The sequence below is a fragment of the Amblyomma mixtum genome, chromosome 1 (genome assembly GCF_055824585.1).
Source record: "Amblyomma mixtum isolate Tamu chromosome 1, ASM5582458v1, whole genome shotgun sequence".
NCBI classification, from domain to species: Eukaryota; Metazoa; Arthropoda; class Arachnida; order Ixodida; family Ixodidae; genus Amblyomma; species Amblyomma mixtum.
In genome coordinates, this window is record NC_143012.1 from 205,756,170 (window position 1) to 205,780,615 (window position 24,446).

The 24,446-nt window shown below is 53.8% G+C and overlaps 1 protein-coding gene across 1 annotated transcript in view; it reads right to left on the reverse strand.

Annotated features, from left to right (window-relative positions):
* LOC149370638 (uncharacterized) overlaps positions 1–22,240 on the reverse strand; it is a 57,343-nt gene extending 35,103 nt beyond the window's left edge. The window contains exon 1 of the mRNA XM_089562452.1: positions 21,751–22,240. Within this exon, the coding sequence (XP_089418578.1) occupies positions 21,751–22,225 (475 nt within the window). The 5' untranslated portion in view covers positions 22,226–22,240. The remainder of the gene's footprint in view (positions 1–21,750) is intronic.
* Between the last annotated feature and the right edge of the window lie 2,206 nt (positions 22,241–24,446).

Below are 24,446 nucleotides of genomic sequence, written 5' to 3' on the forward strand. Positions count from 1 at the left end.
TGGACAGTATTGCCACGTGAGCAGCGATCGTCCCGAGGGCCCCGCTGGCGGCTGCACCTGCGACCAGCGAGCGGTCCCTCCTGGCACCAGCCGTGGAGCTCTGCCGACGCCGGGGGGTCACCGCGTCCTTTGTTCTCCCCAGAACAAAGCCGTGGATGCTCGCGTGAGAGTGCGCCTGCAGCTGACGAGCGGAGCGAAAGAAAAGCCGCTGCGTCGTCGCACGCGTGAGCGCCGCCGTTCGTCTCGGCGAAGAAAACCCCGAGCGGCGGCGAGGCTCTGCTGCTGCTCCCTCCCGCTGCTGCTGCTGCAGGGTCGCCGACCTTCGAGGAGCAGGCAGCCTTGTGCTCTCTCTCTCTCCTCTTCCTCTCACAGTACAGGCGGGATGGTTCCCTGCGCACTCCTGAGCCGAGATGTCAGCACGCAATGACCCCCCCCACACACTGCGTCTGTTGCGATCTGCGAGGGGGTCTCAGAGAGTGAGCACAGAGGAGGGCACGGCGCTAGAGAGAAGGGTACCTGTCTCGCCTGGTTTTCCTCTCCGTCTGGATAGTTAAGACGAAGCCAAGCACGTAACCTCGACGCGATGTAGAGCCACGAACGAAGGTGGCGGGTCACCTCTGCCAGAATTACCGAGCTGATTTCGGCGCCTGGCTCGACCTCGCACTAAATACACGCTGTCCTCTGCCGAGCCGTGGCATGCACTGTACAGTCAGCTTGCAATGTGAAAAGAAACAAACCCCACTCAGCATAAGAACTAGTTCTGGTCTTATTTCTTCGCTCAAGTTATGACTACTATACGTCCAGCGGAAAACCATTTGACAACACTAAAACGTGTGTATTGAGAGTAATCATCCGTTCAACTGCCGCAATGTGTTCCCTTTAATATTGAGGCAAAGTGTGCACAGACGGCGTGGCGCGCGGTGAGCACACTCCGACCGATGAGCCTCGCGCACGAGCGGTGTTTTCAGTAATATGGATAACGTCCAAATGAATGGGTGCGCATGCGCGCCCGCTCAGACAAGTGCGCGCGCTCTCTTTCCCCCATTAAACACAAGCAGCGGCACGCAGTAATTCTCGCGCGAACCAAGTGACATATACAGAGGCCAATACGAACCTTACCCCACCGGAGTGGGCCGGAACAATTGCATGTTCCGGCACAAGGCATTCCAGTCGCGTCTGTCGTCACGATGGCAACACACAGTCATTGTCGAGATTTACCGTAACCAGCACGTCAACGACTTTTCGAAGTCGCACTACGCCACCTCACATGGGCTGAAACAGCACAAAATGTGGTCGCAACTCGCTTCACGAAACATTCAAGCCCGGTGGTACTAAAGAGCAAAGCGTTGAGCAGCCAGTGAACGGAACATTGGTATCTCGCAATGTCCCGGCGTGTTTGGTGTTGTGCGTCACTGCTAAGGGCACATTACGGTCACGGACGACGCGTTTCCGGGTTTCCTTGACCACGCCCGTGCATCGATGATGACAATGACGATCCATGACCTTTGAGAAATTTTAGGACGCATATATGGCAATGTTTCTAACCTTCCCCAGTCACACTTTCAGAGCCTCGCGAGTGAAACGTCGATGTCGTCAGGGCTAACAGGGGCTCACAACGCCCTTCTGTACACCGCAGAAGCCAGTGAACCCATCGAAAACGGGATCACACGAATGCCGCCCGGGAGCTGAATGCACCGCAGTTCACCCGCCGATAAACGCACAATTTTCAATGTTATCGTGGCGACACTCCAAGTCCCGAGTGCGGAAACACGCCCTTCAGAAGGCCGACGCCCCGTTTTGCACACGTTCCAATCGTCGAGTTTATCAGCGCCCTACGATGCGATGACACCTTGTCGCCGCCACCCAACACATCAGAAACAAAACCACACAGACAACCGCGGAGGGACTGACGGTCGTGTCACGACGTCACCAGTGAGGAACGTTACACTGTCCAAGAGTCACCTGTTTAATATTGCTGCGAAATTTCACGCCGCAGCAATGTTAACAGGTCGATGAACTCGCATGCCGAGATGTGGCGCGAGGATCAAAGTGTGCTTAGCCGCTCCCTGTTTCGCTCCTATCTGTTAAAACCCCGTCGGCAAGCTTTTGGTGTGAACAAGGTGTAGTACCGACACGCCCTTGCCTGCGATAGCAAAGTGTCAACAACGGTCGGCTCGCTATGGGAGCTCCGGCAAACCATTCTCTCGCCACTTCTCTAAGTCACTAATTTCACGAACAATTGCCACAAAACATTGCAGATGTTACACAGTAATATAGCGGCAGATTAACCGCAGACAAGAACTGCAGAACGACACAGTCAAGAGTACGATTAAAACGGCGACTTCAACACCGTAACGACGGAGAAGCAAGCACCCCAGTCTCCGTATTAAACCCAAAAGTGCGTCTCCCGAGCAACTTTCCTCGTAGATTTTCTGTACAGGCCTCGCTAAAAAAGTTGGCAGTGGCTTAGCTGTGCTATGCTAGGATACACGCGGCGTGAGCAGTGACGTCACGTGGCTCTGCGCAGGCGGCAGCAGCGGCGAGCGCGAGCGCCACCTGCGCGCAGTGACGTCACTCGTTCCTCGCGCATGCGCAGTATGGTCGACGGAGGGAGCACGCGAAACAGCGAGACTGAGGCCAATGTAGCTCACGCTACAAAAACACGCAGCGCTCTTATCGGTAGCGTCCGCTACTTTGGGAGGCAGCGTTAAACCGGGTCAAACGCATCCGTTGAAGGAAGACGACGTGGACGGTGTCACCGCCACGCCCGGGGCGGCTGACCAGACGCGGTGACCGAGGAAGCGGCCCCCTTTCCGGCCGGCTACCCCGCCGCCGGTGTCGTCGCGACACGAAGACGACATCGTCATTATGCGCGCCTCCAGTGGTTAGCCGCGTGCCTGCCTACACGTCACTGCACACGTCCAGCGCGTTTCTTCCGGGTCACGCTCAGGGCGCAGGCACGCGCCGTATACATTGGTTAGTACAGCGGTATAGTTAGGTTATTGATCGCTGCAGCTTAAATGAAGGCGCGACCTAGAGGCGGGGCCCGCGACTGGCTTAACGACGAAGGAACGGACGGCCAAAAAAAAAAAAATTTCGAGGTGGACAAAATGTCTTCAATGACACACCAAATCCGGTGTTATGACATCGGAACAGCACTGATATGCTTAGTCAGAAATTCATGCCATGTGCAGAGAAGTTCGCCCCTGAAAGAGAGCGGTTTGGAGCACGGACTTGTAACAGGGGATGGAAGAGGGTGGCTTCAATGTGCGGGCAGTCCAAGAATGTACGACTGCTACCACGGGCATCCCCGTATAGCGTTTGCAGAGTGGGTAGCAGGGGGTGTGTTGAATGTGCTGTTATGCAGTTGTTCTTGGGAAGCTTACGTAAGCGGAGGTTCTCACGATCATAAACACCATACTCTGCTTCTATCACACCTTATTTCGTATTCGTTCATATACAGAGGGATAGTCATGGCTGCCTGCTGACAGCATTGAAATGGCACTTCAACCTGCATCCACAGACCACGAGTTTCCATCCAGTGGACTGAGGGATTTTTCGCAGTTACTGGTATTAAGGTCTCGCCGCAAACCCAATGACTTCGTCCATTACTAAAGCTCTGATCAACGCGCAGTTACAAAGACGTTGCATTCGCTCCTACAGATCACGGCGCTCGGCAGAGGTTCGGCTACGCCACGAAGAAAGGAGCAACGACCGTGTGCAGTCCCACAGCCCCCAGAATCTCCTCACGCATGCGCACTGGGGCTAAGTATCAGAACCATATACCTGCCCACTTCGCGCACCTCTGTAGCGGCAACGTCCCCAGTGGCCACGATAAGAAATTGAAGCCTTTATATGCCTCTCAGGAAAGGCTAGGGACAGCAACAGATACAAGCGGAAGACTGGAGCCCATACTGCTTAGCTAAACCACGCATACGACAGGTCACCGATGAAGAGATTGAGCTCAGAAGAGGAGGGGCCAAAGAGCTTGGTGTCCGCACAGTTGTTTTCGAACTAATACGAATCCCTATGTCTTCCACATTTTTAATTCTTTGCACATCTGCACACGGCCTCCCATGTCCCGTAATGCCGAAGGAAAGATTCAATTCAATTCAATTCAAAACTTTATTTCCAACGACTCGTTGGGGGTCGTTGGAAATAGTGACCTATAAAATGTTAATCTACAACCATTTGCCTTTCTAGGGCACTGATCTCCAAACAAAAGTCAATCCCTCTGCGTGAGTACACATGCGACTTCAGGAATAAGCCAGTCACCAACAGCAAGAACCGACACAACCGGTCAGGACACTGGAAGCGCAGTGGAGGAGGCAGACGAGATACTGACGAAGATCTGCGAAACGTTTAGCCAGGCCGTCAGCCTGTGGCGTGTCGCCCGAGGAAAAGCGGCTTAAAAATAGAGCACCCCGCCCCTACCCCAACCCGCACCTGACATCCCGATGAAGAAACGCGTTCTCGTCAAAGGCCTTTTAGAGGGACACCAGAGAATGGGAACGCCGTTAAGTGCAGCCGGCACGAGAGCACGCCAACGTCGAGCGCGGCCGAGCTTTTACGGCGCTCAGCGACACCGTTTATGGTCCGGCGCGGCGCCTACCCGTGCAGTTTGCTCACCGCGTGTCCACTCCGAGTTTTAGCACCTACACGCTCTCGTCCATAATGCACCGCGTCCTGTCCCATCCGCTCGTATCTCTGCGCCGACTGATTAGCGGGGAGGGGGGGGGGGGGGGGGGGGGTGCGGGGAACGACCTCGCCGCCGCAGAGACACGAAGAACGTCACGGGAACAACGAACGGACCACGCCCGGAAATTTATGCGCCTCAGCCCCGTGGAAAAGCGCGCACTCTCTCCATCTCGCTTTCCGGGCCGTGCCGAGCAGCCGACACTACGTCGACGCAGGGCGCGGTGTTGTCCGAGCTGGTTTTCGCCGCGCCATATTGTGTGGCAGTGAAGCGGACGCGGAACAGGGCTCTCGTTATAAGGGCTCCGCACACCGCGTATCCTTCCCATTCAATTGTCCGCCTTTTGTTTCGCCTGCCCCATATTTCATCGCTCTCCCTCTCCTACGCTCTCGTCTTTCACTCTCCCTTTCTTTTCTTTCCCTCGCTCTCTTAGAACGTCACGTCTCTCGCCTCGCCAACGACTCAACCTTGGCCGACGCCAACTCGCCGCATTACGGACAAGGCGGGATTTTCGAGCCAGCGCTGAGCCGACACCCATGGGGAGCCCAGTGGGCGCGTATTATGCGAATCCAATTACCAACGGTTCCACCGCTATGGGCCACTGTCCAGCAAACGACGACAGCGGAAGGTAATTAAGTGACCCCCCCCCCACCCCGCTGGGGAGGGGGGGTTGTGACACCTTGCGGCTTGCAGCCATCACGCATGTTATCCCCGCTCCCGAATTCCGTTGTATATACACAGCATTACCCCTGGCCAGGACGCAATTGCCACTCCCTTCTTGGTAATGACACCTGACGAGACCCGCAGTATACTTCACACACCCAGACGCGTACTCCTATACAGACGACTATGCAGGCTGGCTCCGATCTGCCTATTTCGCTGCTATGTTATCAGTGTTTCTTTATTCTTTTCTTTTCCTTTTTTGTCCCACTATTTCATCACCGCAAAAGCTCAGCATGAGCCCAGTACAGTGTGTTTCGCCACGCTTAGAACTGTGCCTATCGTCTATACCTTACCTTTCACTTAATTCACCCTCCCGCAGCTTCTAGCGACCAACAAACGCGGCCTTTTCGCCTCCGCGACCTCAGGCATGGTTGGGTACGGCCTTACCAGGCAATTACGAGCCATTATAGTCGCGCAACCGAAACCAACTTCCCCGTATACCGTCTTTAATAACCGAACGCATAAACGCGTTTCCCCTCTAAGCAGCGTACATACCCACTTCCGCTGCTCGGCGGACGCATGGGCCCGCCAAAACGGGCACGGCGAAGACAAGAGTGGCAAAACAAAGACCGCAGCAGAGGTGGAAGTGAATCGCAATGGGAGCGGAAGCTTCTTCCGAACGGAAGAGGAAGCCGCCGGCGCATTATGCGTGCGAGGCATTCGCAGTCCCTGGCAGGCCGTCTGCGCATGCGCGCGCCTTGAATAAGCGTCGGGTGGCCGGAATTCGTACTCCCATTCACGGGGTCTCCGTCCGTGTTGGCTCCCGCGTGAAACTGTCGAGACGCGCTCATTGTTTTGTCTCTCATAGCCTTAGTCGCTTAGGGACGTTAAACCCCATAAACCAACCATTGTTTTGTCGAAGGGAGATAACCTGGTGGTTGGCTTTCCCATTCGTCGCCACGATATACACACCGCGTATCCCACGCGTCGCGCGCGCCGACTTCCGCGAGAACGTCGAGAGTCAGGTGCGCTGTGTTGTGGAGAAAACAGCTTTTTAAGCTTCCTGGTCGCCGCTTTTTGACCCGTACAAACTCGGAAGTCTAAAAAAAGCTGTTTCTTTGCTGTCTTTTCTTTCTTTTATTGAACGCCCCGTACTGTTTCTTCGTGAGCCCTCGCCTCCGTTGAGATCTTTTTTTTTTTTTTCGGCCGCATATACGAACTGCCGGCAATTATCGTACGTCCCGGCCACCGTTCCGCACCCTGCCCCCGCAATCACAACCCTTTTTCACGCGCCTCCAGCACTCCCACAAAGGTGAAATCAAAACATCAGGCCAGAACGCACCGGCACCCGAAACGAGCACGTCGCCGCTGGGGAAAAAAAGAAAAGCAAAAGAAAACCTACGACGCGTGGAGGAAGCACACGTGTCTCCATCCAAGCAGGACGAGATAATGATTTGTTGTGTTTTTGTTGTTTGTTTTTTACCAAAGATCAGTACCATGCGTCTATGCGTATCACTTTTTTAGTTCTTGTACAAGCGTGGTTGTCTCGCAAAATATGTAAACAATACGTGCGCCAGACACCAAGACTTTTATAGGGAGGGAGGGAGGGTATAGGGATTTTTCGTTGTCAGAAAAATTTCATGGTGTGGATTTTTGCGGTACTGCTGACGTTTGTTCACCGTCAAGAGACGCATTTGTTGTTAAGACGCAATTGTTGATAGGACGCAATTGTTGATAGGACGCAATTGTTGAAAGGAGGCAATTGGTGATAAAACGCAATTGGTGATAAAACGCAATTGGTGATAAAACGCAATTGGTGATAAAACGCAATTGGTGATAAAACGCAATTGGTGATAAAACGCAATTGGTGATAAGACGCAATTGTTGATAAGAAAACGGAGACGAGCGGTTAAAGCGCATGCGCAAGTAGCACCGGCCCTCACGTCAGCGCAACGTACGGGCCAGAGTGCTTGCGTCTTCGTTTCAAAGATGGTATAGTCGCAAGTAACAAGCTTTGCAAACCGCTCCGCAGCAAAGCGCCAGAGATCGATCGCCTCTGCAGAGTCAGCCAACGAGCAGGCTTCACCAAAAGGTTAGGCAACCCACGCAGTGCGTATGCACTGTTGTTTCCCTGCGCAACCTGTTTGCACTCTAAACGCGCGCCATCGCAATGCTGTTTGCCTACGCAGGCTGTCGACACTTTCGAGGTTTCCGAAACCGATGGCGCACTCTTCTGAAGAAGAAAAAAAAAAGGGAAAACGAGGCGCTGCGCATGTTACATCAGCGCTTTCAGTCGGCCCAGCTGGCAGACCGGTGACAGAGCACACCGTGGTGACTCCTCCTCCTGACACGCTGACCCCCGGCTTGAGAAACGCGGTGCATCGCCCCCGTTTCGTGACGCGCGCGGCACGCAGTACACAGACACACACGGGCTTTCGGCGGGCACTGCACCTCACTAAATCACCGCTCCCCCCCCCCCCCCTCTCCCCAATCCTGGTTGTTTGCGTGTAGTAAACAGCATCACTCACCGACACGCAAGCTGCGCGATGTCTATTCCGAGGCGCGTGCGCCGAGTGACGCAGCGCAGGCGGAAACACGCGGGGGTTGCCGAGGCCACACGCAACGCCCGAAAGCGGAACCAGCGAGCGATGACAGCCGGTCACCGACTCGTATAGTTGCCGTCGTCGGCGCGAGATACTGACGGGTGTTGAGGCGTCGAGTTGGGCTGCCTGTGGACTTTACCTGCACAGCGTGCAAGCCTCGGGTGCGCGCCACATGTCCCGCCATGCTGGCTCTGGTCCAGGGAGAGACGAACGTCGCGTGGGGTGCCGTGTGGCGACGATGTCGCGCAACACTCGAACGACCGCACGTGAATATGGAACTATGAACACGTGTACGACGCGGAGCGACGCGACAGGCGCGACGTCCACAACCTGACAACGCAGCGGCTTTTCCCCTCCAAAGGATCTCCTTCCGTCCAGTGGCGTCGGCTAATTCTCATGACCCTACTAGCGTAACAATGCAGGGAGCGCCACATGAAAGGGGATAGTCCCCTCCCTCTATGGTCGAAGATCCATCTCCATTCTAGCGCCGCTCCCTGCATTGTCACGCTAGCAGGGTCATGAGAATCCGCCGACGACATTGGCTGGAGGGGGTCCTCCTTTGACTGGGAAAAGCCGCTGCGTTCTTGAGTTGTATGCGACTATAGTGATCTGCGTAAGACCCTCTGAACGACCCCATAAGCATACCGAGTTTGCCAAGGTTTATTTTTAATGCAACGCGCGCAACTTGTTTCCAGTAGGCACAAGTCGCGCTTTATTCCAAAGTACAAAGATTGGTCGAACAATACATCCTGGCGCTCGCTGCCTTACTCCGCTTCATGTTTACAAGTAGAATGTCACGCCGCCGTGAGACCGTGGCGATTAATAGATTAATGCGAGAGACAGGGACTGTCCCAGTCTGCACCCTTTTTGATATCCCCACGACAGTTTCTCAGTTATTCAGCGTCTGGTCGTTAGCCCTCGTAGAGTGCACCCGCGTTTCCAACACTGATCATCTGCTTCGCACATCGTAAGAGATGGGTGCAATCAGGGCTCGAGAGGCGCGAAGCAAATGGAATGCACCCACACATTACAGTCAAGTATGAACGTTGTACAAGACGGGCCGTGGCGAATTAAAATTTGACGACGCCAAGGTCCACGATAAACGCACCGAGACAGAACTTGTGCGCGACGAGCTTCCTACGTGGAGCATGTTGCCGTGACAACGTACGCGCACGCATCAGTGTTAGCACTTCGAGAAGCCCACCTCCAATCAATTTGGGCGGGCCTCAGCTCGCTACTCACTCTAACTGAATCCATAATTAAACTGGGCAGTGCGGGGCCAATGGGACAAACTGCAGAGCTCCCTCCCCAAACCAGGACCAAGCCTGTTCGTGCCTTTACAAAACATAGAAAGTTGCTCAATAAGAGATCAACTTTCGAGACACTTCGCAACAGTGTCGCACTAATGAGGATCCCACGCTCATTGTCTTTTTCTACGCCACCTATCCGGGAATACAGGCCGGTCAATACAACACGTACTACGAACAGTCCTACGGATAGTTTAATCATTTACAGACTGTTCCAGCAAGCCGGGCTCAGTGCTCGTTAAACGCTAAACACGTGCCCCCCCCCCCCCCCCCCCCCCCCCTGACTCAGGCAGTGCAGCGTCGTGTCGCCACCATCAGACAGATCGCGCAGCCCAGGAACGCCCGAAATAGACTACACCGGCAACGACGCAGGGTCTGCCCCCCCTACCCGCGGGGGGCCACGCCTCGGTTCCAGCAACTATTGCTCCCCGGGGACGACAGACGGTGAGCACGCCAATGTTACTAGCGACATTCTGGAGCCCCCGTACTGTTCGTTTTCTCACCATGGATTAAAAGAGAGACGGGGGGGGGGGGGGGGGGGGGAGAGAGAGAGAAGTGGGCCGCCCAAATTACACTTCCTTCCTTCGTGCGCACCAGGACAGACTTCGACGACGTCCCGGAGGACCTGCCGGGTCACCGTGTGCGCACATAGGACTCACGAACACGAACGTTGTTGCGTTCTACTTTAAATGAGCGGCGCGCACGCGCTAACGACGTAAGAAACGGGACTAATTGGTGGCCCCGATTGGTCCGCCCGCCTGCACCGCTAACGACGAGGTCTCCCGCCTCGCTGCGCCTCACGCGCGGGAAAAACGAAGAAAAATAGACGAATGCGAAGCACGCGCACTCGTTTGGGAATTAACAGCGCACCCGCGACTGAATGCATTCATCCTGTGCCACGCTCTCCCGAGAGAAATGAGGGGGGGGGGGGGGGGGGTATGCAGTGTGTTGGCGACGTGTCGCAAACGAAGTGGCTACAAGTGGCGTACGTGTACTGCTACTAGGACCAGATGAAACAGTTGCGAATGCAGCCATCACACGAAGGCATCTTTGTCGCCAAGGGCATTCCTAGGAATGATCCCCACCCCCGTCCCTTTCATTTCCAACTACAATAAAAGCATTATTGTTGATCTGGGAACAAAGTGAAAGAAAAGAACTAAAAGCGAGGCCATATGTTCTCTTTTTCGTTTTTTTTTTTCCCCGGCGGCGCGCGCAAGGGAGCGCCGACGCGGCGTTCGCTGCAGTCAGCAGCATAGGCAGCAGCGACGACAACAGGCCACCACCGGCGGCTCTGCTGAGTCCGCAGGGTTGCCTAATCCACTGTCGCCGCACGGTCACCGGCGGATCACTCGGTCGCACTGCAGCTTGAGCAGCCAGCCAGGCTAGGGGAGGCCGGAGAAGCGCTGCGCTGACTCACAACCCCCCCCCCCCCCCCCCCCCCCCCCCCCGTTCCCTTCTGGCCCCGAGTCTGGCGCTCTAATCCAATTAGGCCAGGGACCCGCGCGGGGTCGGTGTGCGCGCTTCTTGGCCCGGCTTGCCAGCTACATTCACCCCTAGGGCGTCTCCGAACGCTGGCCTTGATGCGATCGCAAAGTGATAACCAGATGTGGCTGGGCCTGTTATTATAGGCAAAACAGCCCTTCGTTTTATTTTCTTTTTTATTAAGTGAGATAACAACCTCGCACGCTTCAAAGGGCCGTGGGAGAATAAAAAACAACAAACAAAGAATTACCATACACTACTGACACAAAGTGCAGATACCGCACTAGGTATTTCATGAACTAGGTGCAGCTGTGGTTCTCGGGTCGGTATCGGTTCGATCCCGATTCCAATCTCCAGTCATTTTTTCCCGCTCTTCGTGAATAACTGAAATGACCCCACGGCGCGTGGCAGGCCATATTGACAGCGGGCAATAATCAAGACAGAAAAGAAAAGGAAATAACAAAATGGAATCGGAACAATATACCACGTGGCACAGAACACCGTTACCAACATGGTCTGAGCTATCCGTGCGTATGCGTGCGGTACACTCTTAAGCAGGGAACACATGTGCGACAACTTCGCCGACGCGCCGCACCGATCGTCGCGTGCGAACTGCCACCCCACTGCAAGCAGGGACACACGAAGCGGTGAGCATCGCTGCGCCGCTCTACCCAAGCTCCGCCCACAACCGCTGTCACACTTCGCCGCCGTGCAGCGGTGCCTCAGCGCTGCTTGTGATCGCGTACAAATATCCCAAGAAAAGACAAGATTGCCTTGTTATCAGAAAGTCTGCTCGAGCAGCGACAAAGCATGCCTGCTTATGTTGCGAGCTTTCGGCAACGGCACCGCTCGCGGGCGCTCCGGGCGACGAGCTCTGCTACTGCCTGGCTGCCGTGGTCGTCGCTAGGCCTATAGCCTCTTTCGGATCGAAACCGCAGCGGCCGGCGCTTCGGAAGTCGCCTGAGCTATAATAAAAGGCCTACTCCACACATCGCTCTACTGTCAACGACATCATCTCACAATAAAGCAATAATATGGTCAATTTCCGCGACGCCTTCGGCAGCGAAGCGAGCGAGCGCCAGGCGAGCCGGACCCCAACGTCATGCCAGCGGCAGCTGCGGGGTGGTTGTGGAAAGAAGTTTGCTTGTATCGCAGTCGTTACCTTTAGCAGCAGCTCAGTATTGGTCAGCGATCCTCAAAAATGACATATTTTTCACACTTCTCATCCCAGGGTTTATTATTTAAGTCAAGAACACACTTTAGCTCGTTTTTATGACGCCGGCAGACGGGATCCAGGCTGGCCGGCCGGCCGGCATGCTCGGAGTACTGCACGTTCGCACAAGTACAAAACAGCCATGTACCAGAGAGGATGCTTCCTAGATTCGAGCAACGACAATATACCTATGCAAAAGAGGATCTTTCGGCAACGACACCGGCTGCGGCAACGCCGGGCGACGAACTGCGCGCTGGTCCCGGCTGCCCTAGTCGTCGCTAGGCCTACTTGGTTTCGCGTTGAAACCGCAGCTGACGGCGCTTCGGAAGTCGCCTGTGCTATAATAAACGGCCTACTATTCACATCGCTTTACTCCGAACTCGTCCCATAATAAAAGATATGTTCGATTTCCACGACGCCTTCAGAAACGGAGCTAGCAGACGGCAGACGAACCACACCAAGTAGCAGCAGCACCGAAGCGGCTGTGGGATGAAATTTGCTTGTATCGCCTTTTACGAGCAACTCGGTATTGACCAACGATCGTCAGAAATGATGTAATTTCGACATGCATCTATCCCTGGGCTTGCTAGAACGTGAACAAGCAATACCAGTGCGTTTTTCAGACGCCGGCGGCCGGCATCAAAGCTGGTAGACCGTCCCGGCGGCATGGCTCGGCCCCGAGCGCCCTGAGCCTCTACGTCATCATGACGCTGCCGCTCTCCGCGCTCTCATTGGCTCCCGCATCCCGTCGTTGCGTTTGCCGCATGCGGCTCGTCGTTGGCATCCAGCAGGTTGGACGCATGCGACGAGCTGCGTTCGGTCGTTGCGACGACGGTCGCAACGACGCGCCGCAGCGAATCGCACGCACTTTTCGCACATGTGTCCCCGCCTTTATCCTCTGACAGCAACGGTAACGCTTGTGTTGGTGAAACGGCAGCGGACAGTTTTGCCAGGATGCCACACATTTGAGGAGCTAAAACATACGCCTGGCACGGGATGAATGCTACCCTTGTTGCACGCAACTTATACAAGCCAGAGATTGGAGCACTCCATGAATGGTACAGAAGTTAAATTATTACTCGCACTGCTCTAATATGCGTTTCAAATGTTGCGCTTGAAGAGCAACGCAGTCGCCTGTCTACTCGAGTTCCTTTCTGGAATCATTCTACGCACTCTGCACCAAACGTGAGCTTTCAAGCTCATTTTTGCTTACCACGCGACACTTTCAGTCGCTGGCCTTGAACTGCCCCTGATTTCTGTTCACAAAACTATCGTCAAATATCATTAGACCGGAACGTACAGCACTTCTCTACCGAGATAATGCAACGACTAAGCAGCTCTGATTTATGGTGTCATTTTTCCCCTTGCCATTTTTTTCAGGTTCCACGCCTTCATCAGACGTCCGCACCGAGAGGAAAAAAAGAGCAGCCACTCGAGCCGCAACCATCAGTGCATTGTATCTGCAAACGAAAGAACTGCAGGCGTCGGATGCAGGGAGGAGAGGCGCGGATTCCGAGGATGAGAGTGTGCGCCGATCCCTCTCTTACCAGAGCGGAACTAACAAAAGCACTCGACAGGGAAAGAGATGGAGCCCCGAGAACGAGCCTGGAAGATGAGAAGAACAAAAGAAAACGAGAAAGAAGCGAACAACCGCCGAACAAGAAAAGAAACAACGAACGGCCAAACTCGTCTTGGGGGGAACGGCATCCTCCCTCCCTCAACCTTCGCTTGTCCGCCGGAAATGCCGACGATGAAGACGACCGCCCCCTTCCCCGGGCGCGCCGAATGCAAGACAGACGCGCAGCAGGGGCCGGTCGGTCCCCCTTTCCGGGAGAAGAAAGAACCATCAACAAATAAATGTCCGGTCATGCCACTACAGCTACAGCCCGCCACGGCATTCCCTTTCACCCCCGAAAGGAGAGTAAGGGAGAGGAGGGGAGACAGAAACCTCCCCCGTCACTTTCACTCCGTCGATGTGAGAGCAGCGCGTCTCCACTTCGTCGCCCCTTCATTTCTGTCTTGTTCCAGCGTCTCCGTTCATACCCCCTCATCTGCAGACGCGCGGCTGAGCGGCGTAGCAAATTAGTCTCGGCGCCCTGAAGAGCAAAGCTGGGGACGGCAAGACCGCGTGCTCAACTGCCGCGCGCACGTGTGTAGAGTTCAACGGCCCGAGGCAGCAACGCTCGGAAGCAGCCGAAGTCGCTGCTACAAATGCACACTTCTTTTCGGAGTCCTGTACCAGCCAAAAATTTTACGCCTAGCATCTCGGAGGTTTTTGTTCCCTGTGGTGGTACAGCAAGACCAAGGAAACGGTCGACTAGCGAAGCATTCGAACCACAGAAAGTGATGTCACTTTAATACTAGCCGCGCATTTTCCACCTCCCATACAGGGCAGTCCCTACCCTTTGTTTACGTGACCGAAAGCTTCAATCACAGCGGTCAAGAGAAAACCCAAGCAAATAGTTCAAAGCGCGACATAGGATTGCGAAACACACTACCTCTAAAAGTGGACTGCATTAACGTAGACGGACACGGTAATGAAACGTGCCTGCACCAGGGAATTCGCGGTATGCATACACAACGCTGCTCATTTACGCAGCGGTAAACAAGAAAGCACAATGATAACGTAAGGGATTCTTTTCCTCCGCTGTCAGCATCACGCAACGGGCGGCGATTCACAGTAAGTGATGAGAGGCGAAAGCAACTAGAAGTCGAATGAAACTGCACCGTAATCGCTAAATTACCGCGACCTAGATTGGAAACACATTGAGAGAACTCCGCAGCATTAAACAGAAGAGACGAATTATAATGAATGGACGCCAATGTCCCAGCGCCATAGCGGTCATGTAAAAGGCTGTCCACTCATCTCGGACGGAAAACAACAAGGTCATACAGTCAGAGCAGTGGATGACGCGTTCACAGCGCTCCGTCCGTCCCGCGTGAACCGCGAACAAACACACAGAAGCGATGGCTGCAAAGACGACAAAGAAGACTGCCTCCTCCTTCCGCTGATACCCACGCGACGGGAGGGAGAGGAAGCGACAGCTCAGCAGCCGGGGGCAGATCTCGGCTTGACGACACCCGCCGAAACGGGCGCGTCACCCGGAGAGAAAAATCGCGTCGCGCGACAACCCCGGAGGCGTCGCCGCACGCAAGGCGACACTCGAGGGAAAGCAACACCCCCTCCTGAACTGAGAAAGGCGGGCAAGGACGGCGGCCGCTAACACGGTAGCGAGCGGGGATCTTTTCGCTGGCGACGCTCCTTCATAGGAACGGCGCCACGCATTTGAAGCGCTGTCTCAGAACTGTCGCAGAACTTCCCAACTCGCACCGTCCGAGTCCGCTTCAGCAGAATACTTAACAGGATAGCTAAGCGGGCGAGTTGGTGATATATTATGCAAAAAACAGCGCGAACAAACGGGGACGAAATATTCTTATTTCGAAGTATTCTTCATTTCGTCCCCGTTCGTTCGCGCTGTTTTTTACATAATACTTAACTTGGCCAAAAGGGCGCGCTCGACGTGTGCCTCCGGTTGCAGAGTGAACAGCAGGCAAATCGCGAATGCATAAGAACAGCGGGAAGCGTCAAATTTTAATATGATGCTTTTTCGTTCCTCAACAAGTAACAACAGAGGCATTAAGTCGTATACAACATCGTGGAACTATATTAAAGTCTGAAGAGATGCAGATCTTTGGAAACAGGACGTTTCAACGTAACAGGCCGACGCTTTTTTTTATTTTATTTAAACTGTGCCAGAATAGGCAAGACAGCTGTAGCTCGGCCAGAACTCGCACCCAAAGAACGCATCTCAAGCGCATAACTACTAAGACTTAAAGGTGCCTAAAATACGATGAAGATATATTGGACGACGACATATGACACCGCCAGTTCCACAGTCATTTATTCGCGCCTCTCTTCGTTCTCATCAAGTGTATTTAGTCGTACAAGCGATGTCATTAAGTCGCCGAAAAACTAGCGCGACTCCGTTTCACAATTCGCTCTTATTTGTTAACGAACTGTGTACATTGCATTCCGTATCAAAAGATCATCTGTCTGCCCATGCGAACTGCGGCATGTCTGGATTGCGGATCCGTCCAGCTAAACGGATCCCCGAAACCTGTTCATGCAAGGCACTAGACCGAGATCGGCGCGGGAACCGCTTCTCAACGTGCCATATCAGGAAAGAGGCAACGAGGCTATAGCTCTGGAATTTCCTGCGCCGTGTCACAACAAAGCGGATATTGTGAGGTCAGTAGGAAGAATGAATGTAGGCCCTAGAAGATACGGGTCGCAATCGCAATCGCCGACATTCACAGCTGACCTTGACCGAACGCAGCACTGCAAGGCCTGGCTGCACACGCTGCTTATCTGACCCCACGCCACGGGGGAGTTGATTAGCGGAAGATATGTTCGCCTGCCGCAGCACGTTCCCACCAAGCCGTTCGGATGCACAACACAGGATGAGGCTTTTGCTCGTCATTTTTTCTTTGAGCACAGCGTGTAAACGACTTCGCTCAGCAGCGCCGTCATCCGTTGGTGCTGACCTTCCAGAGTTCAGTAACAACATAGGTAGCAACACGAATCGACAGAGTTAACGGGGGGCGTCATACAAATTAATAAACGCTCGCTCTACAAGGAGCGGATTTGTCGCTCGCTCTTGGGGGGGGCTCAAGAGGGGAGTCGTGCTTCATTTGAACCATGTACTTGTACCAGTGAACTTCGCGACCCTATGGACTGTTTGCCGCGTTTGTGTTCGCGAAAAGGGAATGTACACCCCCCGTCAAAAGTATACAGCCCAAGGGGTTTGCCTGTGAGGCCTACAGTCTGCCTCGTTATGCATCCTCAGCGACCGTAATCTCTCGAAAGAGGAATGGCTGTACGTCCTTAATTCTCCCAAGCTTTGGACTGTTCGACACGCTAGGGGGGTTCCATTAAACAGCTTAGGAGCAAACCCCTTAGGCTGTATACTTTGGACGGGGGCTGTACATCGAGTTTCTCTTTCTCTCACAACGGAGGAGGAGTGGGGCGTGGGCACAGACTCTACCGAGCGAGAAAGGGGCAACAGAACAGCGGAGCATTCCGAGAATATGGGAAAGGTCAAACCCCTCCAGGAGCGTACACGTCGGGTCGCATACCATTGTGCACGTAATTGCGGCGAGGAGGGCGCACGCGGGCGGCGACCAGCCATCATAATACGCGTCGCGTCGCGTGACTTTTGTCCCATGTCTGCGGTGCCGCTGCTCAAAGCGTAGGATTGTCAACAACCCGTTGCCCCGCTAGCTGCAGACATGAAGAATGACACGGGTCATTAGCACCGGTTAACCTCAGCTCACATGCACAGGGAAGGGACACGCCAGAGACGTGTTTTGTATGCAAGTTTGTGTTCGTCCCTGTACTGCGCACGTTTGTGAGGGAAGGGGCCGAATAGATGGGCCTTGAGGATTGCCTTTCCTCGAAACTGGATTTACCAGATCTCCACCAAACACATGACGTCGCCCAACACACACACACACACACACGCACACACACGCACACACACACACACGCACACACACACACGCACACACACACGCACACACACACACACACGCACACACACACACGCACACACACGCACACACACACACACACACACGCACACACACGCACACACACACGCACACACACACACGCACACACACACGCACACACAAAACACTATTTTTACTGCTATCTACCACTTCATGATATTATGCAGAACTATTCTGTTACCTGCAACTCCGTTCCCTGGTAACCATTCTGATTAATTTACTTCCGGGCAAAATCTTCTTAATATTCATGTCTTATGAAATTATATGCTGCATGAATGTTACCAGTGTATTGCATGCAATCTAATGTGCCTCTCTTATGGGTCTACACTTCCGAAATTTTAGTAACTTGTGCTCTAAGTGTAAGCAGAAGGAAGGTGAGCGGGAATTGACAGTCTGTCAGGCAATTTCGCTCGCCCTTTCGTCGCCAACCAAACGCTGCCGAAGTAAACTATTTCAATCTCTTTTCAAAGATGACATAACGTGCACAGCTGAAGAAATCATCGCGATCGAATTCCAGTCCTCGCGCACAAAGCGGCTCAGCTGTTTTCAACGACGCCGAGCAGTTTTCCGCGCAGCGCATTGTACGCGACGATTCCGGCGGCGTTAACGTTCCGAACAGCCACGTCCCCCACTGATGATTCCAACAACAAACACTCCTTTCAGCTAAAAGTGGCTAGCCTACAAACGGCCTGCGCTGAATGCTTGCGTACGCAAGCACTTGCCAAAAGTAACGGCGCTTTTTAAGCTCGCAGCCGCCCCATCGCCACTTACAGACAAACGCACACAAAAGAGTACGCACAGCCCTCCACAGCGGACTGGCGAGGAGGAGAAACGGCTCCGTACGGAGTTCTCCACAGGGCGTTTGGCCTTCTCGCGTCCATTCAAGGATCGCGGCTGCAGCGCGCGCTTTTTCTGTAGCGCGCCGAGGCACGCACACACACAGCGGGAAGCCTCGCGATTTCGCGCGGTTGCCGAGAACAAGTTTTGCTGCCGGCCTAGCCGCGCTCCCATTTGTGCAGCGACCGCGGAGCGAGCTCCCATTTTTTTTTCGTATTTAGTTTTTGTTTCTCGTTTGTTTTTCCCCTCCGAGCAAGAATAGGCGCGAAGCGGTGGTACGCCGAGCCGCGAAACGAGAAATGAAAGGCGGTGAGAAAGGCTCAAAAAAGAAGAAAAAGCAAAGCTCTTTCCTTTCCCAGAGACGACTCCCTTCTCAAGGAGCTCTCAATCTTACCACCAGAACTAAACGAGACCGCTCGCCAACAAAGGATGAAATAGCGAACGGAGTGCAGTTGAGACCAGAAAGAAACGAGTGAATGACTGACAGGGACGAAACTTGTGCGCATAGCCCTGAAAGAAGATGCAGCATCATATTGGAGTTTGAAAATTAGTATCGTAGTGACGGCACACAGACACAAATCAAAGAATGGTACTGTCACACGACAGCGGTCTTCAGTATACAATCCGTCGACTGACCCTGCGTTCTGAGAAAGCTCCGCTTTCTACGAGCAGTATTAGCGAAGCCTTCAGGGCGGATCCAGCGCAATGATCATTTCGCTCCAAAATCGGTACCCTTTGAAAAGCGCGCCGCGTTTTCGGAAACGAGCGCCTCGTTCCAAATACGGAAACGCCCAACACAGCGCCGCGATGAAGAAGGAACGTCATCACACGCGCGCTCCGCTATGACGTCACGACCGCACGCGCAGCTGCGAAATGAGTGGTTTCCCGCGCCGGAGACAGGACGACGGCGTCTTGTTCTTTCCCGTCTCGCCGAGTGTGTCAACATCCGACGGCGATGACGACAATGCCGAAGCGATACCGGGGCACGACCGACGCACCGGGAATTCAACGAACGTAAGGCGTCATATATCGCTCCTCCTCTGACAATGACGACGCGGTCGTCGGACCGACTGCTAGAGCGAAATATTCGGCTTGTCTGACGCACTCACCCCCGGCCACTGCGGATGCAAGACTCCCTCCTCGTTAGCAGTCAAGTGTTGAAAAGTTAGGCTACTCTGTACCTGACATTCCACCTTCCGTTCCGTTCCACCCCCATGAGCTTTTCAAGCAAGAAAAAAATTTCTTCAGACGGATGGATTGCGTATTGCATATTTACTTTCTTCCGGGCGACGGACTATCGCTGTTGTTCTTGGCACTGCTGGAATAACAGGGAGCGCTCGTTTTTCGAGCCAACCCCTCCGCGTATTCTCGTCCCACGGCCTCCGAGATCCGCTCAGCAGGGAACGTTGTTAGTATTTCAGAGGTCATGCTGACCGCCAGCAATTCGCTTTTGTAAGACCGTGCGCCGCCCTTTCTGCGTCCAATACGTCATACATTTCGCAGTACAGCCTGACATATCACCTTCCGCATTTCCACATCACTTCTGCAAGCGAGAAATGTCACCCATCTTGCTTAACTATCGTGCTCCGCCAATGTCTTCGGCGCATGTTACTAAGGGTGAATACGTCGTCAGTCTGCCTTGAGAAAAGTTGGGGCTGGAGAAACGAAGTAGACTTTAGCTGCTGACAAGTCAAATGATCTTAACAAAGTGCATACATATAGAGCAAACGCGACAAAGGGCTCTGATCTGCAGCCTTCTCTCGCGGCAGGCCTGCGGCGACTTTCGAGTACCAGGACAGACTCTGATATCAGGAGGCAAGCACACAATGCTGTCTGCGGCCGTTGACAGCGAGCAGCCACAGTACGTGACTAGTGTCGCGTACACGCAGCACACCCGCGGAGTGCGCACTACGCGGAAACCTCGCACACCGGTGAAAGTGAAGCAGCAGGAGCGAACAAAAATGCGGCCGAACCCGGAAAATAATGCGCCGAGCGTTCTTCGCTCAGTGGTTTTCCAGCCAGCGCAAAAAGCCTCACGCTACGGAGTGGAAAAGCCCCCCTTACCAACAGCGCAGCGCGCCAAGGATATTTAGCTCTGGTGCGCGGCGTTATCGCGACAGGCGCGTTTATTGTTCCAAGAGACGGCGGCGCGAGGCTGGGTTGCCGCGTCCCATTTCGAAGGTCCCGCAGCGGGCTTGCTCGCGCACTCGCCCCGTTCCCACACGCCGGTCGCGTATGTGGACGGCGCCGCGGGCAACGGCGTCAAAACGAACAAAACCGGATCTCCGAAAGCGCCCAACCCGGCCGCAGCGGTTCTCAGAAGAGAGCAAAGCAGCTCCACGAAAAGGAAACGACTCGGGAACGACCTCATAGCTCTCTCTCCGAGGAGGCTACGCTAGGTGCTATTTAAACTGTACTTATATAATGTTTACCCTTTCTTATTTTATTATGTCCACTTGGTTATAATAGTTTATCCGGAGCATAGGGTACGCGAGAGAGGACAAGGCGCTTCGACGCACACCGGAAGTTGGCACCAAGCCACACGAACGCAACGCCGAGTCAATCAACGGTAGTTGACGGCGAATAGAACGTAGCTGAACTGTCGATAGGACGCGCTGATTTCGTGATCACCAGATACGGACAAAACAGCATATTTGTACATAGCAGGCAAACACCACGATTGCCTTCGATAAGACCGCGCCTGGTACAACGTTTGGAAAGCAGCTGCCGGACCCCGACATTAAATGTTTATCACGAAAAGCGCAGTACCTGCTCGGGAATTCACTACGTCGGTGAGCGAGCGGTGGCGGAATGATGGGACTGACTGGTGCAAGCACACGAATGCTGCACCCCCCCCCCCCCCCCAAAAAAAAAAAAAAAAACATTCGCTAGTTCTGAGCACTGCCCCGTCGTTACTGGCACATACATTTCGGCCCACAAATATCGACATAAAATGTTCACTACTGAGCCATCCTTGCGTACTTTCGACACACGGTAATGGCATTTCGAACTACAAATATCGATTTCACCTTAGCGGCGTATAGCAGACTGCTAAGTAACTACATACTTCACTGCAGTACACTATACTAATGTAATATGAAGCTGGTAACGAATCGGAACGTTGTTAATGTTTTTTTTTTCGCAACAACACCCCAAACTATGACGATGATAAAACGTGCAGTGGAACTGTCAACGCATTTCCCCTCTCTGTCTTCTCTCCGCACGAAGGGCTAATTAAGCCGTCGCGCATTTCCTTTTCTCGCCAGTTTCCACCGTTAAATACGAAATCACATCACAGGTTCAGTCATACTGCTACACAGACCGCACAAAGAAAGTGGTCAGGGATGCCGTACTGTTTGCGCGATGCGCATCACTCACCATTCCGTCGCTCCCTCCGAGATCGGTACAGCTTGCGTCCGACGACGGCGACGATGACCGCGAACACGGTCAATCCCAGTAAGCCGACCACGGTGACGGCCTGGCCCTGCCAGACAGCGGCGCCTTGCCGCTGTTCCACAACCTCCGGGCGCACCATACCAACAGCGGCCACTGAAGCGGCAGCAGCGAACGAGTCGTCACTACCACCGCGCGACACCACAGCGAGCCGACGATCGTCGAGCACACCACGCTCCAACAGCGGAGAATCCGAACGGGCTGCTGCTGCAGCGGAGAGTGCGTATTCGTCGTTCGCCGCTTCGCCAGCGCTCTCCTCGGAACCAGTTGCCGGCGCGCGCCGCGTCACGGCGCTCCAGTCGTCGTCGTCGGCAACCCCGCATATGAAGAGTAGGGTGAACGCCACGACGACCACGAGCAGAAGCCGCGTGCGTTGTGTGGCTCTCGGGAAACGCAACATTTGTTCCCACGCTGTGACGCCGATGACTGAAGCAGCTCAACTTGGAGTTCTTCGCGAACTGGCACTAGTTCGTCTCAGGAAGAGGTGGCGATGGACCGACACAAAAGCATGATTGTTCATGCGGAACCACCCTGACTTGCCTCCGCGAACGGCAAAACCTCTCCAGTGTAGTGGACGCAATGACAGCGCTCCATATCACCAGTTATCACGCGAATGACAAAACCGCCCCGTTCATGAAGGCGCCGTTAAATGAGTCGATGCTGAAATTTGCGTGGGACTGAAGACCCGTTCCGAGTGTCGCAGGAGCGGCTGTCTGTCAGTATGCGACTTGCCTCAATCAATCACCGTAGAGTGTGACGACTGTTGATTCAGAGAGACATTCCTATGCGAGCCGATATCACAATGAGCTCACTCCTGATAACAAGTTGAGTAACTCCTCGTCGTGGCAAAAACGTACGATAAAACGACACAACGACACAGGACGATAATTCCGCTACTCCCTACGCAGTAGACAAACGAGTGATACGCCTAACTTTGCTTTTTTTCGGGTGCAAATCACATCTCGCGTCACAGGCCATCTTCCACTGATTGCAGGCAGCAGATCCCACTCACACGCAAAAACTTGGCGGAGCTGGTGATGCTGGATCTGGTATTCGCTGGCACGGAGACACCGAGCACGTCACCGCGAGAGGAGTCGGCCAATCCAACAGGTCCACGAACCATGCCCCCGCACCCCGAACAGCTGCGTCCGCTGCGGCTTCCAGCCTCCACACCCTCCCCGCTGCTCTTCGATCTCTGAATGCCGTCGCTGAATAAAAGCGGGATGCCAGCAGAGCGCTCACCCTCTCCACGCGACGCCCTCCAATGGGGAATGCTGCTTCCCGTTCTGGTCGCAGCTCCGTGAAAGTTCAAAGCTGGCCGGAGACAACCCCGGTGCCCCGATATCCGATGTGGTCTCGTTTCCTTCGTTGTATTATGTGGAGTGGCTCCATGGGAGCGGCAGTCGCACAGATCACGGCTGCGCTCATGAGTTGGAGAAAAATGTGGTTTGAAAGTGTCCGTGTCCAACTGTAATGATTGTCTTTGTCCGAAACTGCGACCGAACTGTTTTTCAGCACTGAATCTATTCCATGGTGTGGCGACTTCCTTCAAAGGAAGAGAGAAATCGCGAATACGATGCTCACGGTACGGCATGATAGTTTACATTGCGAAGCCTACTCAATGCTGGTTCCATTGATCGGGCCCATGGTAAGCGCTGAAGGTCAGGTTGCGATTCTTCTTGGATGTCGGCTTGGTGTAGTTGGTGAAACACTCTGAGGAGGTACAGCGCCACAGAAACAAGACCTGTGCCCCTCCTATGCTGCGCACCTCCCTAAGATGTGCACCTTTAGCTCATTATGCTTTTATTCTGACCAGGGCAACGGGGTTCCAGCATGCCAAAGCGTTCGAAGAATGCTCCTCTTGCTGAAACGGTAGTTGGCTGCATGCAGCTTTCAACCTGAGCGGCCACACTGTGCGTACTTCGAATTCCAGAGGGGCGTCAGGCTTTGCACAGTGCTAGCGCAACCCCAACGTCGTTATCTTTCTCTCTTTTTTTATCTTGTTTTCGTGCCTGGAATGTAGTCCATAGCGTGAGATGGCACTTGTCATTTCTGTCCTTAGGTGAAATCATAGGGCGGAGAACTACAGAAAAAAGTATATTCACCCGAGAGCTCCGGAATGGGCTCTCGTTCCAGCGACAGCCCTACAGGCTAAAATTATCATGAAGTGACGCCCGCTCAAAAGAGGTACGCCCCCCGTCAAAAGTATACAGCCCAAGGGGTTTGCTTGCGAGGCCTTCAGCGTGCCTAGTTATCTACACTTAGGAACCAAAATCTCTCGATCGATAATTGGCTTCGAGTCCTCAATCTTCCAGAACTTTGGATTGCCAGATAATCTAGGGAGCCCCGTCAGAAAGCTTAGAAGCGAACCTCTTGGGCTGGATAGTTGTGACAAGGGCTGTACATCAGTACGATCGAGGGAAATAATGGCTCGATAATTCAGGGCCATTTTCGTTTTCTTTTCGTTTTTGAACCACAAAATAAAGCTTCGAGATATCAACTTCGCTTCTGCGAAAGCCGTAGATTTTCTCTCCTGTGAAGATTATTAAGGTCTGTGGAACAAATGGCGTCATTTCTGTCTGACGGTCGTCATTGCGAGTTAGCGCGAAGCAACACATGTG